The sequence below is a fragment of the Marmota marmota genome, unplaced genomic scaffold (assembly GCF_001458135.2).
Source record: "Marmota marmota marmota unplaced genomic scaffold, marMar, whole genome shotgun sequence".
Taxonomy (NCBI): Eukaryota; Metazoa; Chordata; class Mammalia; order Rodentia; family Sciuridae; genus Marmota; species Marmota marmota.
In genome coordinates, this window is record NW_026000172.1 from 811,305 (window position 1) to 828,476 (window position 17,172).

At 54.7% G+C, this 17,172-nt stretch overlaps 1 protein-coding gene across 1 annotated transcript in view; it reads left to right on the top strand.

The window, feature by feature from the left end:
* Sh2d6 (SH2 domain containing 6) overlaps positions 1-4,650 on the top strand; it is a 6,938-nt gene extending 2,288 nt beyond the window's left edge. Inside the window, exons 6-17 of the mRNA XM_048787821.1 lie at positions 8-25; positions 573-633; positions 1,327-1,349; positions 1,754-1,814; positions 2,190-2,268; positions 2,465-2,495; positions 2,593-2,617; positions 2,788-2,850; positions 3,019-3,077; positions 3,377-3,460; positions 3,623-3,781; positions 4,396-4,650. Of these exons, the coding sequence (XP_048643778.1) occupies positions 8-25; positions 573-633; positions 1,327-1,349; positions 1,754-1,814; positions 2,190-2,268; positions 2,465-2,495; positions 2,593-2,617; positions 2,788-2,850; positions 3,019-3,077; positions 3,377-3,460; positions 3,623-3,781; positions 4,396-4,512 (780 nt within the window). The 3' untranslated portion in view covers positions 4,513-4,650. The remainder of the gene's footprint in view (positions 1-7; positions 26-572; positions 634-1,326; positions 1,350-1,753; positions 1,815-2,189; positions 2,269-2,464; positions 2,496-2,592; positions 2,618-2,787; positions 2,851-3,018; positions 3,078-3,376; positions 3,461-3,622; positions 3,782-4,395) is intronic.
* The last annotated feature ends 12,522 nt before the right edge of the window (positions 4,651-17,172 follow it).

Consider the following 17,172-nt stretch of genomic DNA (forward strand, 5'->3'; position numbering starts at 1 on the left):
CGCCTCCCCCGGCCCGCGTGTCCCGGTGAGTACGCGCGGCACCTCGTCGGCAGGCTCGCCCACGTTTGCACTAGAGGCCTCTGAAATGCAGGGGCCAAGCTCGGAAGACAGAGCCCGTAACGTGGGTCGCCGTCGTCCCGCCCCTGGTCCCTTCCTGTGCCCATCGCTTCAGCAGGACACGCGCTCCTGCTCCCACAGCTTGCCCAAGCTGGGACAGGAGCCAGCTCCGTGGCCCTCCTGGACCCTGGGCCTGAGGACCCTGCTCAGGGAGTGAATCAGCCCTCTCTCAGCTGCTGGTCACTGCCAGCCCCTACTCCGAATTCCATCTGGGTTATGGATTTGAAAGCTACCACTTTCATTCTGTATGTAAAAATGGAATAAAAACCAGGGAGGGAGTGGCCACAGAGGAGAGGCAGAACCAAGTGTGGTCCCTTAATACCTTTCTTCTTGTGTCTGGTGGCGGTTTTTAAGGCTGCAGAGATGTTACACTGGCCATCCAGGCAGTCCATCCCTGCCTGCCCATGCCTCAGTCCCTCCTCCCTCCTCCCTCACGAGCCCCATTGTCCCCACAGCTGAAGGCAGCAGCGAACCTGCAGGTGGCCTCGAAGCAGGCACCTGACTTTGGGAGGCGAGGTAAGGGGAGTCCTCTCTTTCCTGGCTGCATCCTGGGAAGGGAGTCCTCGCCCCCCACGGAGTAGAATTGAGCTGGCTCATCACCTTCTCAGCTGCCCCTCCTTTCTACTTGCCAATCCCCAGAGGTAGGGAGTCTAGGTAGGCAGTGAGCAAATGGCCTAGACTCCAGCCCTGTCTGCACCTGGAGTGATCTCTGGGTCAGGTGAGGGACACCCCACAATGAAGTGGTCAGTCTTGAGGGCCTTCTACTGAGACATCTGGAGCCAGTCCCTATAAAGGGCATTCTGGTTCTGCCTGTAACCATTGCCACCGCTGTCCACAGACTAGACCCTATGGTCCATTGCCCTGAGGTCTGTTGACCCAGAACCCTGGGAGGTCAGGACAGGGAGGGACCTCAGGAAAGAAGAGGCCTTGCAGGGTGACCTTCTCCTGCCCAAGGCCAGCACATTCCCTTCTACTGTGCTCACTGGTTGCTAAACCCTCCTGACCTTGAGAGTGGCTTTGTTTTTTGGACCAGCCCAAAGTCATCTGGAGCCATGCCTGGCAAATGGGTGGGGAGGGCAAGGTGGACACCCACAGGGTTGGGTAGAGCATGGCTTTCCCTGGGGCTTTGAAGCTGGCTCTGAAGACCCTCTGCAGAGATCTCCCAGGGTTCTCACCCTCTCCCCTCTGGTTCTCTCTTTTTCCATGCAGAGTGGGGTGCACCTGCCAGAGTGGTGAGCTGCCCTATCTCCACCTCCATTCTAGGGTTCTGGCTGGAAATCCACTTGGGTGGGTGGTCCTGGGAGGGCCAGGAAAGATCCCTGAAACTAGTGGAAAGGCCAGTGCCTCAGGCCCCTGGCAGGTGTGGGATTGCTGTCCTGAGGGCCTCCCAGCACCTGCACTTCCTGTGCTGTCTCTGAAGGGGAGGGGCTTACAGGATGCCCCTTCCAGGCAGAGGAGCAGTTTTGACCACTCAAGCTGATTTCTAGAAAAGGCCACTTGGTGAGAAGAGAGTGAGGTGCCCGAGCCTCCCCCATTACTGCCTCCTTCTCTGCCCCGCCCCACTGCTTAGGTCAGAGGCCCCCTCCTCCTGAAGTGAACCCCCAGGGCTGGCCACCTACACCCCTCCCTACCCTAGGTGTCAAGCCTTGTGAAGAAACCTGAGGAGGACATCTACCTGGAGTGTGAGCCTGACCCAGGTGCTGCTCCTTTTCCCCAGACCATCTAGTCCTGCTGCATCCAGCTGTCCCCAGCAGGCTCCCTCTCCTGCCCCATCTTCTCCCCACCCCCCAACACACAGTTACCCTCAGACACCACAAATCTCTTTGCTTCTTGGCCCAGGCTGACCCACTCTGTTTCTTCCGGGAGGTGACCCCACCCCGCTAGAGCAAGGTCTGGGTGGATCTCTCAGCCCTGCAGCCAGGCAAGCCTTGCCCTCAGGTTGGAAGGACTCCCAGAAAGCCCCATTGCAGAGAAGCCGCAGACCCTGCAGCTGTTGCAGCTCCTCCCTGACCCACCGCCTGGATTTCCCGGGCTGCTGCCCATCCAAGCCCAGCCTGCCCTCTCTGTTTCAGTTCCGGCCTTGACTCGGACTCTGAGCTCTCAAGTTCTGCTGCCCCCAGTCCCTCTGCCAGTGACACCTGTGGTGCCCAGGTGAGTGCCCCACCAGATACACAGGCACATGCCTGAGAGCGAGCAAGGGGGCACCAATTCAGGCTCCCCCAGCCCTGATGCAGTGTCCTGGGGTTGCTGGCAGGGGTGACAGGAGCAGTTGGGAGGCTGGGTTTACTGGGGTGCTACTCATGACATGATAAAGACCTGAGTTCTGTCCCCAACCTGCTCCCTGCAGGCCTACCATAACCCCCCAGGAATCTCGGAAGGTAGGAGGCTAGTGGTCAAGGGGGGTGTGAGTGTTGGGAGGGAGGAGCAGGAAGACTTCAGGAGAGGGGCAGGCTAACCAGACCTCTGCTGTCCCAGGGAGCAGCAGACGCCACCTCCAAAGGTGAGTACATCATGTTGGGGCACAAACCAGCAGACCCCAAGGCCCCAGGCTTTGTAGGCCCAGACTCCCTCCCACCCCTGGAGACTCGTTCCCACTTCTAAGACTCCCCCAGCCGTGAAGGCCCCACTTTGCTGAGATCAGCCCTGAGCGGACTCTTGGGCATTTTCCAGGATCTACGCCAAGTGGGGAACTCAAGATCCCTCCTCAATTGGGAGTTACACAAGGGCTGGCTGGTAGGTCCTAACAGGGCACAGACCTACCCACAGGGGAGCACGGGGTGCCCTGCGGTGGGCCTCAGGACTCCTCCCACTCCTGCTCCTGCCCTCACACCTGAAGTTGTGCTCAGAAGCTGCCTTTGCCCAACCCCCTCCCAGCCCCAGCTCTATAGTGGCTTTTTCCAGCAGGAAGGAGATTGTCTCTTCCCTCCAGAGGGCCCCCCAGGAGCACCTCCGCTGCCCAGGTGAGAGGGGCTGGCAGCTGACTGGGGTGGAGGCCAGCAGGGAGCAGACCTCTCCTGGAGCCCTCCTGGGCAAGGTAGCTGCTCCACCAAGATCACTCACTGAGCACATGTGTGCAGCGCCCTCTGGGTGGGACAGTATTGAGCATGCGTGTGGTGCCCAGCTGTGCAGCAGGCACTGGCACTTGGCTCTGCATGTGGGGCTCAGTCTGGGGCTGAGACATGTCAGCCCCAGCATCCTCTGCACCCCCCATGCCATCCAGTGCCCACACATCTCTGAGTGGCTGTGTGTGTGCATGCAGGATGGCAGCCTGCTGGGCCAGCCATGGTATGCAGGGAACTGTGACCGGCTTGCTGTTGAGAGGGCCCTGCTTCGCTTCCAAAAGGTGGGCAGCTGCAGGTCCCTGGCCTTCTCCAAAATCCCTTCTGCTCACAGGCTGTGGCTGGCTGAGCAGACAGGAGCAGGAGACCGGATGGTTCTGGCCCTCCTGAGTTAGGGCTGCGGTGGGCAGTTGAAGACAAGGCCCATGGCTGAATTCTCTCCACAGGACGGAGCCTACACAGTGCGCCCTAGCTCAGGGCCTCACCGCTCTCAGCCTCTCACGCTGGCGGTGCTCCTCCGAGGCCGGGTGTTCAACATTCCCATCCGACAGCTGGAGGGCGGGGGCCACTACGCTCTGGGCCGGGAGGGCAAGAGCCATGAGGAGGTGAGCTGGAGGAGGCAGGGCGTCTGGGCCAGGGGACAGAGCACAGTGCCCGCCGAGGCCTAGCCAAGAGCACGTGCCAGGGGAACCCACAATTCACATTTTCCTGGGGTGGGTAAAAATGACAGCAGCCCAAGTCCAACCTTCCTCAGAGATGCCTGGCACTTTGGGAAGAGGCCTGCCCCTCTTGCTGGGACTCAGTCTGCACAGTGTGGGGCTTTGTGCCTGTCCTGAGTCCTGTGGGCAGAGGGCAGAGTCCCAGGAGCTGACCCATGCCAACTTGCGCCCAGGATGCAACTTTGCACCCAGTGTTTGCAGGGTGCAGACCAGAGGCAGCTACCCACCGCTGGGCTCCCCATACCAAGGACCAGGCAGAGGCAGGCCGCCAGTGGTTTCTCTTAGTCTGGCCACTGGGAGCCCATGGGTGCAGGCACAGGGAAGTCACAGAGGCTTGTCGGGACTGGGCTGCAAAATGACAGTGGAGCTTCAGGGGCCACACGGGAAGGAAAAATACCTGGAGAGGTGTCAACATGCCCCCTGGGCGGCCACAGCTGCCTCAAGAAGCTGCTGGCAGCACAGAGCTCAGGGACTCATGGACGCCCTGCCTCCCTCCGCAGCTCTTCCCCTCTGTGGTGGCCATGGTCCAGCACTATGCAAAGCACCCGCTGCCTCTGGTGGACAGACACAGCGGTGGCCGGGAGCTCACCTGCCTGCTGTTCCCCACCAAGCCCTAAGTCTACAGTGGATCATACACATACCCACCTCCCCGGCCCACAGTGTTCCCCTAGACCCCCACCACCCAAGATGCCTTTGGGTCTCTTCCCCGTCTCCAACATATGGTCCCTGCAGGACACAGATAAGAGGCACTGACAAAGGTTGGCTAGAGGGAGGAAGAGGCTGCCACCATCCCTCCCTGCAGCACATCCAGGGCAAGCATGGCAGCATCTGCCCTGTGAACTAGGCCACTTGAGGTGTCCTAGGGGGAGGCAGGATGGTGGCTCCAAGAGGGTGACCTCCTCAGGGAAGCTGAGCCACAAGGAAGCTGTGAGCCACCTCACAGCACTGCTGGGACAGCAAAAGGAATCCCCTCACATTCTCTTGGGGACATAGCACCTTTGTGAAGGGCCTAGGTCACCCTGCACTTAGTACCCTCTCAATAAACATTTACTGGATGAATTATTTCGTACTGGGGATTGAACCCAGGGGCACTCTACCACTGAGCTACATACCTGGCTTTTGTAAAAAATTTGTTTTAATTAGTTATACATGACAGTAGAATGCATTTATGCACTTTGATATACATAGATGCAATATAATATGTGAAATGAGAATTTATATATATCTATATAATGTTTAATATATACAAAATGAGAAATTTTCTGAATGTACATGTTGCAGAATCACAATGGTCATGCTTTCACATATATACATAAAGCAATAATGTCTTTTCTTTCTACTATCCTTCCTATCCCCACATCCCCTCCCATCACTTCCTTCCACCTAATCTAAGGTAACGCTATTCTTCTCTAGTGCCCCACCCCTTATTGTGAATTAACATTAAAGAAAACATTTGGTCTTTGGTTTTTTGGGATTGACTTATTTCACTTAGCATGATATTCTCCAACTCCACCCATTTACTGGCAAATGCCATAATTTCATTCTTCTTTAAATCTGAGTAATATTCCATTTTATATATATACCACATTTTCTTTATCCATTCATCTATTGAAAGACACCTAGGTTGGTTCCATAATTTAGCTATTGTGAATTGAGCTGCTATAAACATTGGCTTGGCTGAATTAATGTAGTATGCTGATTTTGGGTATAAACTGAGGAGTGGGACAGCTGGGTCAAATGGTGGTTCCATTCCAAGATTTCTAAGGAATCACCCTACTGCTTTCCATAGTAGTTATACCAATTTGCAGTCCCACTAGCAATGTATGAGTGTACTTTTTTTACCTACATCCTCACCAACATTTATTGTTGATGGTATTCTTGATTGCCATTCTGACTGGAGTGAGATGGAATATTAGTGTAGGGTTTTTTTTTTTATTTTTTTAATTCTAATTTGTTATATATGGCTGTAGAATGCATTACCATTCATATTACACATATAGAGCATAATTTTTCATATCTCTGGTTGTATACAAAGTATATTTACACCATTTGTGTCTTCATACATGTACTTAGGGTAATGGTGTCCACCTCATTTCATCGTGGATTTTACATCCCTTGCCCCCTCCCTTCCCTTCCCACCCCTCTGCCCTAGCTAGAGTTCGTCTAATCTTCCCATGCTCCCCCTCCCAACCCCACTACGAATTGGCCTCCTTATATAAGAGAAAACATTCGGCATTTGGTTTTTTGGGATTGGCTAACTTCACTTAACATTATATTCTCCAACTCCATCCATTTACCTGCAAATGCCATGATTTTATTCTCTTTTATTGTTGAGTAATATTCCATTGTGTGTATATGCCACATTTTCTTTATCCATTCATCTATCTGCTAATGGGCATCTAGGTTGGTTCCACAGTTTAACTATTGTGAATTGAGCTGCTATAAACATTGGCATGGCTGCATTTCTCTAGAATGCTGTTTTTAAGTCCTTTGGATATAAACCAAGGAGTGGGACAGCTGGGTCAAATGGTGGTTCCATTCCAAGTTTTCCAAGGAATCTCCATACTGCTTTCCATAGTGGCTGCACCATTTTGCAGTCCCACCAGCAGTGTATGAGTGTGCCCCTTTTGCCCACATCCTCTCCCATACTTATTGTTGTTTGTATTCTTAATAGCTGCTGTTCTGACTGGAGTGATATGAAATTTTAGTGTAGTTTTGATTTGCATTTCTGTAATTGCTAGGCAAGTTGAACACTTTTTCATATATTTGTTGGTCGATTGTATTTCTTCTATGAAGTGTCTGTTCAATTCCTTAGCCCATTTATTGACTGGTTTATTTGGGTTTTTTGGTATTTTTTTGAGTTCTTTATATATCCTAGAGATTAATGCTTTTTCGGAGGGGCATGTGGTAAAGATTTTCTCCCAATCTGTAGGCTCTCTCCCCACATTATTGTTTCATTTGCTGAGAAGAAGCTTTTTAATTTGAATCCATCCCATTTATTGAGTCTTGATTTTACTTCTTGTGGTTTAGGAGTCTTATTAAGGAAGTCAGATCCTAGGCTGACATGATGAAGATTCGGGCCTACTTTTTCTTATATTAGGTGCAGGGTCTTTGTTCTAGTGCCTGTGTTTGATCCACTTTGAGTTGATTTTTGTGCAGTGTGAGAGATAGGGGTTTAATTTCATTTCATACCTGGCCCTTTTTATTTTTTATTTAGAGGCAAGGTCTTGCTAAATCCAAGCTGGCCTTGAACTTGGGATCCTCCTGCCTCTGCCTCGTGTCCCTGGGGTTACTGGTGTGTAATCTGACACATCCAGCTTGTCGAATTAATTCTGGAACCTGCTAAGAGACACTGAGATGGTGCCCAAGAGGCTCCATGGTCCCTGAGTGTCACAGGACAGACTGGACGGGATGGGCAGAGGTGCGGTGGGCTAGGCTACATCAGCAAGGGACAGCCAGGTCTCTACTGCATGGGGCTTTTGGCCTTAAATGGGCAGTGCCAGGGAAGAGCAAGGTCAGGCCGGTTGTATTTTCGTTTTGTTTTGCTGTGGCTGCGGGGTGAGGAAGGGAAGGAGACTGAGGGCTGCCTGTCAAGCAGAGAGTGGCGTTCATTAACCACCGCGTGTCCCCGGGGACCAGCGCGGGGAGCCTGGACAGCTCGGCTCTGATGGACAGGCGGGACGGGGACGGGGGCGGGGCTCCGGGCCCTGGCGCGCCGCCCGGGACGCCCCGTGCGGAAGTGCCGCGACCGCCCCTGCGCGCGCCTCGCGAGCTCCGCAGAACAAAGCGCGGCCCTGCGGAGCGCGCCCCGGCGGCCGTGCCCGCGCCCCTCCGCACGCGCCGCGTCCCCGCCCTCCGCTGGCCTCGGACAGCCAGGGCCTGGGCCGCAGCGAGCCGCAGGGCGAGGAGGCCGGGCAGGCGCGGAGGGAGGACCCGCCGATGCCCCCGAGATGCGACCGCGAGGCGCCCTGACTCTCCGCCTTGACTGCTCGCGCGCACGACGGGCGGAGGGCTGTGGCAGGGCTCTGACCGCGCGGGGGCCACGGCCCGCCACCCCAGCCTCTCCCGCACGGCGCCCCGACTCGGTTGGCGGCGACGTTACCGCGGGCCCGCAGGTTCTGGCGGGGCGCCAGTACGAGGCCGGGCTGGTGGCGCGACCACCCGCGGGTCTGTCCACCTTGGGACATTGGCCCCTTCGGTTGGGCCTCGGTACAGCCAGACCCTGCGTCCCCCCCCTCCCGGCGGTTTTGCAGGGTCCGCAGCCCTGGAGGGGCTGCCCCCTGTGAGGACACAGGACTCGGACCTGTTGTTGCTGAGCTCTGAATTTGTGACTTCCAAGGCCGGAGAAACTGAGGTCAGGGTGTCAGGGGGCGCCTTTCAAGGAGCGAGGCTGCGGCCTCCCGGCGGGAGAGGACAGCAGTTCAGGAAGTGGGGTCCCTCTGTGACTAGGGCGCTTGAGGGCGGAAGAGAGCATGGCCTGAGCTAGGCTGCATGTCTGCACTGAGGTGCCCCCTCTGCTCTTTAAGCCCCAGCCCCTTGCTGCTCAGCCCACCAGTTTGCCCTCCTGGGTGCCCTGTGGGGAGAAGTGCCCCCTCCGCACGTTGTTCTGGACTAATTGATAAGCCAGAGGTGTAAAAGGCAGGCCCTGCCCCCACACAGGCCTGGAGGTCAGGAGGGCAGATCAGAGACAAGCAGAAGCCACCACACAGTCCAAGGCCCCCAATGACTAGGCGAGGAGAGGGCTCATAGGAGCGGACATTCTTCCAACAATGAGAGGACCCACTCCAGGGCGCTCCTCACTGCCTTGCCCTGGCTCCTCGGGTTGAGACGAAGAAATTAAGGCCCAGGAGGGGAGGGGAGTCTGAATGGAAGAGAGAGGTATGCACATTTTTCCTCCAGAAGGAATCGAGGGGGAGAGACCTGGAAACTAGGGCCAAGGGAGGCCAGAAGTGCTGAGCAAAGACTGACTCAGAACCAAGACCCCAGTCCCCAGGAGCCTGGTGTTCCTGCTTCTGGCCTGCTGCCTGCCCAGCCTCTTCTTGGGGCTCTTTTCCTTTGCTCACAACCCTCAGCCCTGTCTGAGGACACCCTAGAAGCAGCCCCATGGCCCTGGAGCAGGATGCAGGCCCCTGAGTGCAGTGGGGCTGTGAGGGCTGGCCTTGCCCATCTTGGCTCCAGAAGGTCCCCAGTGGAGACCTAGAAGAGACAGTGGGTAGCCCAGACGGTCTTACACACACACACACACACACACACACACACAGGCACTTTTGTACTCCGAGAGGATCCAGAGACAGAGGAGGCACAAGGCAGGGGTGACAGTCCCAGAGGGCCAGAGGACCAGGCTTCCCTCCTGTGAGCCTCCTGTCACAGTCAGCCCTGAGCTGCAACAGAAATAAGTCAAGGCCATGATGGTGCCTCTCATATGGCTCCTGCCTCTCTAGCACCTGGAGCTATGGTGGAGGGTCACCTTTAGTTATCATTTTATTTTTGGTACTGGTGATTGAACCCAGGGGTGCTCTACCACTGAGTTGCATCCCCAGCCCTTTTTATTTTTATTTTGAGACAGGGTCTTGCTAAGTTGCCCAGGCTGGCCTTGAACTTGCAATCCTTCTGCCTCAGCCTCCTGAGTTGCTGAGATCATAGGCATGTGCCACCATGCTCCATCACGGTGGAGGGTCACTTTTTTAAAGTGGTGATCTCATGGGCCAGAGAGAGACCAGACCCCAAGTTCCCATCCACCGAGGAGGAGACAGCAGCCAGTTGTAAGAGGATGTCCTGCAGAGACCTTAGCAGGCTGGGTCCTCTCAGGCCCTCCCCTTGTCTGCCCTTCACTGCACATGTTGCTTGCTGCCTGGGTACTTGAGTGACCTGGAAATGGAGGGGCTGAGGAGTCCCTGAAGTGGCTGCTCCCTTGCTGTGCTCTCCCTGACTGCATGAGGCAAGACCAGCAGGCTCCTGGGAGCTGCCCGCCTCATTCCCAGGGCCTGGCAGCCAGCCCTACAGCTGATGCAAGGCCTGGATGGGTGAGCTCAGCCTGTCCCTGGCACTAGAAGCCCCTTGCACCCTGCCTGCTCTCACAAACAGCCATTCACGCCCCCTCTATACCCATTCCCTCCGGAAGCAGGCCCTCCCTCCTTGAGCATGAATTGTTTCTGAGTCGACCCCACATGCGGCCTAGAGCAGAAGAAATGGAGGCCCTAACCCCTCAAGTCCTGCCCATGCCAGCCATTTTCTTTTCCCCTGGGACGTTCCCCACTTCCCTCTACCTTTCCATTGAAAAGAGGCCTTCATCCACTGCCCAGGTAGGCACTACTGGCCCACCACAATCAAGGACCCTTGGGTGCTGCCATCTCAGAACAGGACTCGCTCTGTGTTGCTGACTAAGCTCAGAATACCTCCCACCATCTCTGCTTACAAAGTGGTCTTAGGGATCCTGGGCTTTGAAGATTGCCTTGGTGAGGCCGAGGCCTAGGCAGAAACCAAGGCCCATGGGCTGGGATGTGGCTCAAGCGGTAGCGCGCGCACCTGGCATGCATGCGGCCCAGGTTTGATCCTCAGCACCACATACAAACAATGATGTTGTGTCCGCCGAAAACTAAAAAATAAATATTAAAATTCTTTAAAAAAAAAGAAAGAAAGAAAGAAAGAAACCAAGGCCCAGGGGGCTGCAGTGGCAGAGCGGGGTCCTGCCCACAGATCTCACCACAGCTGCATGCGGCTCGGTCTTGCCCACCAGCACACCACACATGGGCAGGAGGTGGGCTCTGCGCAGGCTTGTCGCTGGATAGCCCCATGAGGCAGAAAGGGTGGCTTCTCACGAGCAGCAGCGGGTAGCAAGTGGAGGCGTCTGGGAGACCAGAATGTGGATTGGGTAGGGGGAGGGACCGGAGATTTCAGGGAGCACACGAGGAACACAGGAGCTGCCCACTCACACAGGCTCCTCGGTCACTCTGAGTGCAGGCTAGCACTGGCCTGGTTGGAGCTGCTGCCTGGGAGCCAGGGCTGGCAGCAGGACTAGCCATGGCTATGGCCGGCCTCCCTGCTGACACTGGGGCTGGGCGAGGCCTCCCTAATCTGGGCAGTTCTTTCTGGCCCCTGCCTTTTCTCCTCAGCCACGTCCAGTCCCCTTCCTGACCCCCACACCCACTTCCCCAGCAGCTGTGGCAGCTGAAGCGAATTCTGAGACTGATGAGCTCCAGTGTCTGGAGGTGAGCACAGTGTGAGCAGGTGAGCACACAGCACCTATGCCCACGGCACTTGTGCCCACGGCACCCGCCCCTCTCCAACTCCAGCTGGCAGCCTGGCAGGCAGGCCTGTGGGGGAGCAGGAGGCTCTGGAAAGTCAGAGATGAGATGCCCAGCCCCAGGGCCGGCCTGCAGGGTCCTCCAAGCCCTTTCTTCTGCTCTCCCAGCCCCTCAGGGTCCGAGGAAGGGCATCTAAAGAAGAAAGCCCCTCTCTGGCTCTGCCCCGAGCTTGAACCATCCCTGAAGCACTGACTCACTTTTGCTGCTGTGAGAGGTTCAAGCCACATGGTATCACAGTCTAAAAGTACAAAGGAGTGTGACACAGAACAGCGGGTCTCGCCCACACCTACCACTCAGCTGCCCCGTTCCCTCCCCAGGGGCCCCCAGCTGCTAGTCTGTGGTGCCTCCCCAGACGTGGGCTTAATCAATCACTCGGTATTTGGGCCCACAGCTACGGCTGGACCATAGCCTGCTTAATAGGAAGCCTGGGGTGAAGGAGGACAAACTCCTTTGCTTTGACATTCCTTGAGAATGTACCAGAAACAAGCAGAGGTCAATTCTTCCACTATGGGTCCACGGTCCAGTTCTCTGTCCCTTTTCCCTCCCCCCCATTGCTCCACTGGACACCCAGGCACAAGTGAAGACAGGTGGCATTGCCCTCGTTTCTTAGATAAGTTAAGGAATCAAGAGACTCAAGGCCACACACTGGGCACCTGCAGTGTTCCCATACCACACCCCCTAAGTTCTAGACTATCTCACCACAACTCATCTATGGACATCTCAAGGACAGGTTCAAGGACTCTTCTATGCCCCCATTCCCCGTGAGCTGGCAGCCTCTGAGGCCCAGTGATGCTGGCTGAATTGAGGGAGATGGAGAGAGGGTCTTGTCCTGCCAAGGGCACCTCCCAGCCCTGAGGATTCTAGCTGGATGCACCTGCGTCCCTAACCACCAAACTCACTGACCCAAAGGCTCCGATCCTCATTAGTTCTGTTCTGCACACTTGGCTCAGTTCAAGTTCCTGTTCAGAAGTCCAAGGCCGTGGGCCAGCTCCCGGGGTGGGATCATCCTCTGGAGAGATATTATGTTCCTTGTCCGTGAACTCAAGTGTTGCAAATTACAACTGGGTGGCAAAAAGAGACTACCTCCAAGAAACGCAGGTGTGTGGCTCCTCTACCCCGCCCCCCTCACCCTCACCCACCTCTGTGAGGCCTCATCTGGCCTCCTGTTCCATCTTTGCTATAGAGGCTAACAAAGCAGTTCTCTCTCTAAAAGTCACAGTGCCCAGGAGGGTTAGGCACAAGGAAAACCATGAGTAGGGACAGGGTCTTCGGAGGCTGTGAGCTGTGCCTGACTGGCGATGCCTGGGGACCAGGAGGAGACTTCTCACTGACTTTGGGAACCAGGATGCAGTGGTCATGGCTGGTCTGTGTGGGGCCTTCAGAGTGGCAAGGGACCCTGGGAGAGAGGCTCATGAATCAGAGGGAGGGCTGCTGACTTGAGCGGCTCGGCAGGCTGTGCTTCTGGAGAGAGCAGGCAGAAGTCAGGGGGCTGGAAGCGAGAGATTCCTGAGCACACCTGTCATGGGAGACAGAGCAGAAACGTGCAAGCTCTACCTGGGTTCTCCACCAAAAAAACTGTGCACTCAGGAAAAAATTCACCTGCTCAACACCTGGCTGCCCATCCTGCTTCATCTGCCACAGCTTCATCTCCTGATGGGCCCAGATCTCACCTGACCTTCACAGGCTCCCCAGATATGGCAGCTCTGTTGAATTCTGGGAATTCTGCCCTACCTCTCCCACCAAGCCCTGCTCCCCACCACCCACTGCCCTGCTGCCTCCTGACTTCCACCACAGGTGGCTGTGTGAAATCAAGACAAAACTGCTTGGGGGACAGGGGTGACTTCTGCATTCAACTGATCAGCTACTGGTCATTAAAAATGGCAGCCTCTCCTTCATAAAGCAGTAGTGACTCCATTTATCTGGAGTGGCTGTTGACGGGTGTTAACAGAATCGTCCTCCTGCGGCCTGGATCCAGTCTGTCAGGAAGACTAGCAACAGCCACAGGCTTCAGGCATACTGAACTCCCCAACCTGGCCTTCGGCCCTCCTTCTTCATAGAGTTTTCTTGTTGCTCACCTTCCTGAGATCAAAACCTTGCAGAACCTCAGACTGTCCCTGCAGGACTGAGTTCCTGCTCATGCCCAGATGGCCTTTTCCAGATCCACAGCTGTAAGACCCATCTCTCTGTGCTGACCACTCCCAAGAAAATAGCTCCATCCCTGGCCTGGCCCGGAGCTCTGCCTTGGACGCCCAGCTTCCTATTCAGCACCTGCACCTGGACATCTCACAGGCCTGGCCAACATGCCATCCAAAATCAAATCCCATGTCTCCTGAACCTGCTCCACCTGCAGCCTTGCCTGGCTCAGCAAATGTAACTCAGAACAGGGCTTTTCCTTGAAGTGTTGTGTCTGGTTTGTTTACTTTTCTTTTTTTTTTTTTTTTGAAGATGGGAACACAGGGACACTTTACCACTGAGTTACACCCCAGCATGTTTTTCTTTTTTGTTTTTTTAACAGGATTTGACTAAGTTGCTCAGGCTGGTGTAGAATTTGTGATCCTCTCAAGCTGCTGGGATCACAGGCATGCGCCATTGCGCCATGCATTGTTGTAGTTTTGTTTTTACTAATTACTTCTCATTTTAGTGGATCTCAGAGGGGAAATATGAATTGATTTCTGCTGTCTTTTTTTTTAAATCTGTTTACATTTTATGAAAAGAAATACATTTGACTTTCTTGAACTTGGATCCAAAAATCCTGAGGAAGTGACCCCTTGTCCAATTTGAGTTAGGTGTCCCCCAGTGGATTTCGGCAAGAGGAGTAGAGCTCTGTCCCAAGCAAGATCAAAGGTGCAGCCAGGCTTGGAGCCACGCTTAACAGGCATGGTGGCTCCTATGGCCAGGGAGAGGGGAAGGGCCATCTCTAGAAGTGAATGTCTGGAGCTGGGGATTACAGGCAGGTGCCGCCCTGCATGGCAAAGTGCTTTTACTCAAAATACACTCAAATATCAGCAGATTTGTTATTCATTTATTCTGTATGTCCACGGTCACCCCATGTGTCTATCCTGGTCACAAGCTATCTCCCTTCACCTCCCTGGCCTCCTCTCCTGCTCCCCTCCTGTGGCTCCTGCCACCTGGGCTTCTCCTTGCTGCTCAGACTCTGTGAGCCCACCCCTGCCTTCTGGCCCTTGCATGCTGTCCTTTTGGCCTGAGAGTCTCTTCCCTCTGATCTCTGCTTAAATGTCACCTCTTCATTGAGGTGTCCCCAGACTGCCTTAAGATGACAATCTTCCCACATGCCACCTTCTAGATTTCTCCTTCTGGGGTGCAGTTTTCGTTTGTTTGTTGCGGTGCTAGAGATTGAACCAGGGCCGCGTGCGTACTAGGCAAGTGCTCTCCCACTGAGCCACACCCCAGCCCAACCTACTTACCTTCCTGCTTTCCTTCCCTTTCTTTCTTTCATTTCTGTGGTACTGGGAAATTGAGTCCAGAGATGCTCTCCCCCTGAGTTACAGCACCAGCTCTTTTTATTTTTCATTTTGAGATAGGGTTTTGCTAAGCTGCTGAGGCTAGGGTTGAACTTGTGATCCTCCTGCCTCAGCCTCCCGAGTCAGTAGGATTACAGATATGCAGCGTTGTGCTTGGCTTTTGATACCATTTAGTTACCATCTGACACATCATATATGTGTGTGTATGTATGTAAACATGAATGTGTATGCTCATGTATGTGTACACACATATAAAAATAAAATGTCTTATGGGAGACTGAGGCAGGAGGATTGCAACTTCATGGCCAGCCTGGGCAACTTACTGAGCCCGTGTCTCAAAATAAAAAGTCAAAAGAGCTGAGTGTAACTCAGTGGTAAAGCACCCCTGGGTTCAATCCCCAGTGAGACACACACACACACACACACACACAATCTTGGATATGCAAAGATGGTTAGGAAGAATACTTTCTAGTGTTTTATAGCACAATTGGGTGACTGTAGTTAACAATGATTTATTATATATTTTTAAATAGCAAGAACAAAGGAGACGAAAATACCATGACCCAATCTGCACATTACATACTGTAGACGTGTGGAAACACACTGTACCCCACAAGTGTGTATAACCATTGCATGTCAGTTAAAATAAATAAAATGAAATACCACACATTTCTTGGTTGTGAATTAGCTGCCTCTCCTTCTAGAACGTGGAAGTCCATGTGGTGGAGAGCTATGGGACTGCTCACGGCCCCATCCAGCTTGCAGCTCAGCAGGAATAAACGCTGACCAGCAAGGGAGCTTGAGGAGCCTGGGTAAGTTCCTAAGACCATGTAACCAGTAACCATAGAAACCCAGGCAGCAGGGAGGGGGCCAAGCTGGGGCTCAGGCCAGGTGGGAACTGGCCAGGGCAGCAGCCTCACCCTCCACCTTGACACTCTCAAGGTCAGCCCTGGGGTGAGTCCCGCCTCACCTGGACCTGGACTGGCCCAGCACCTCCCTGATTGTGTCCCCCAGCCATGTCATCAGCTCCAGGGCACCCAATGCCAGGTGCCACCGCAGTTGCCACAGGGCGCAGCTTCACAGTTGCCACTTGACCTAGTTCCCTTTCCCACTCCCCGGCCTGGTCCCGGCTCTCTCAGCTCCACTCCCCACCAATAGCTCCACTCCCCACCAACAGCTCCACTCATAGCTGCAGGTGACTGTGATGTTCATGTTAGACTTGCTGACCAAGGCGGGCACAGCCCTGTCAGTCCACAACACAGACTCCTACCCGGGCCAGCCGGGACGTGCCCACCGCTCTTCCAGCCCTCGTTGAGATGTAAACTCTGGTTCCAGGGCCAGGGATGGGCTGGAGATCTGGGTTTCTAGCCAGCTCTTGGGGACACAGATGGACCATAGTTTGAGTAATGTGTGGGTGACCGGGTGGTCAGTTTAACCTCTCTTGGTCCAGTTTTCTCAAACAGGGCTCTGACCATTTCTCAGGATCACCATGGGGTCAAAGGAGTCTGAAAATAAACAAAATCCAAAGTGGAACAAATGTCAGGTGCACCACCTGGCCCGGGGCGGGACTGCCAGCGGCTCTCCCCAGAGGCTCTGGGGGAGTGGAGAGGTCTGATACCTGGTAGGCAGGTGAAGACACAGGCCTGGCCTCCTCACGGACAGCTACTCCACCCTCAGCAAGTTGGCTTTCTTGTTTGTTTTTGGTACTGAGAATTGAACCCAGGGGTACTTTACCCTGGATCTACATCCCAGCCCATTTCATTTGTTATTTTGGTAAGGGGTCTCACTGAGTTGCTCAAAGGTTTTATGCTGTTGCTAAGGCTGGCCTTGACCTTGTGATCCTCCTGCAGCAGTCTCCCAAATTGCTGGGATTACAGGCATGCACTTGTAACCACACCTAGCTTCAGAAATCAAGCTTTATCCCCAGAAGCCAATCAGAGGCCCACACTCTGTTCTTCAAGCGCCCACCAGCCCAGCCCGTGGGCCTGCTCTGGCCCTCGGCTTCCTACCCTGCTCTCTCGTGCCTGAGACCCACTGGGGCCCAGGAATCTCGTGCGGCCTTGATCCTGTTTCCCCGTACCCTCCTGGGGGCCTACAACACAGGCTGGTTCTGAGGTTTGTGAACTTCTGTGCCAACAGCAGCCTGCTCCTGGTGGGCTTGCTCGGCTTGATCTGTTAGACTGATGCCTACGGCCACCTCCTGCCGGATCCAGGGGGGGTGCCCCTGACTGGCTGGGTGCCTGAGCCAAGGGAATGTAGAGTTGAAATCATTCCCAGGCTTCAAGCCCAGGAGGTGAAAGAGGGATGAGATCATTTTGGAGCACTGAGCTTTGGGGCTGACTTCTGTCGGACAATAGAGTGGAACTGTCCCCAGGCAGTAGGACTGAGATTGTTGTGGAGGTGGGCAGGATGGAGGGTTGAGAGACATCCATGCAGACGTGATCACGGATCCTGTGCAGACAGAAAAGAGAAGGCCAGGGGCCAGACCACA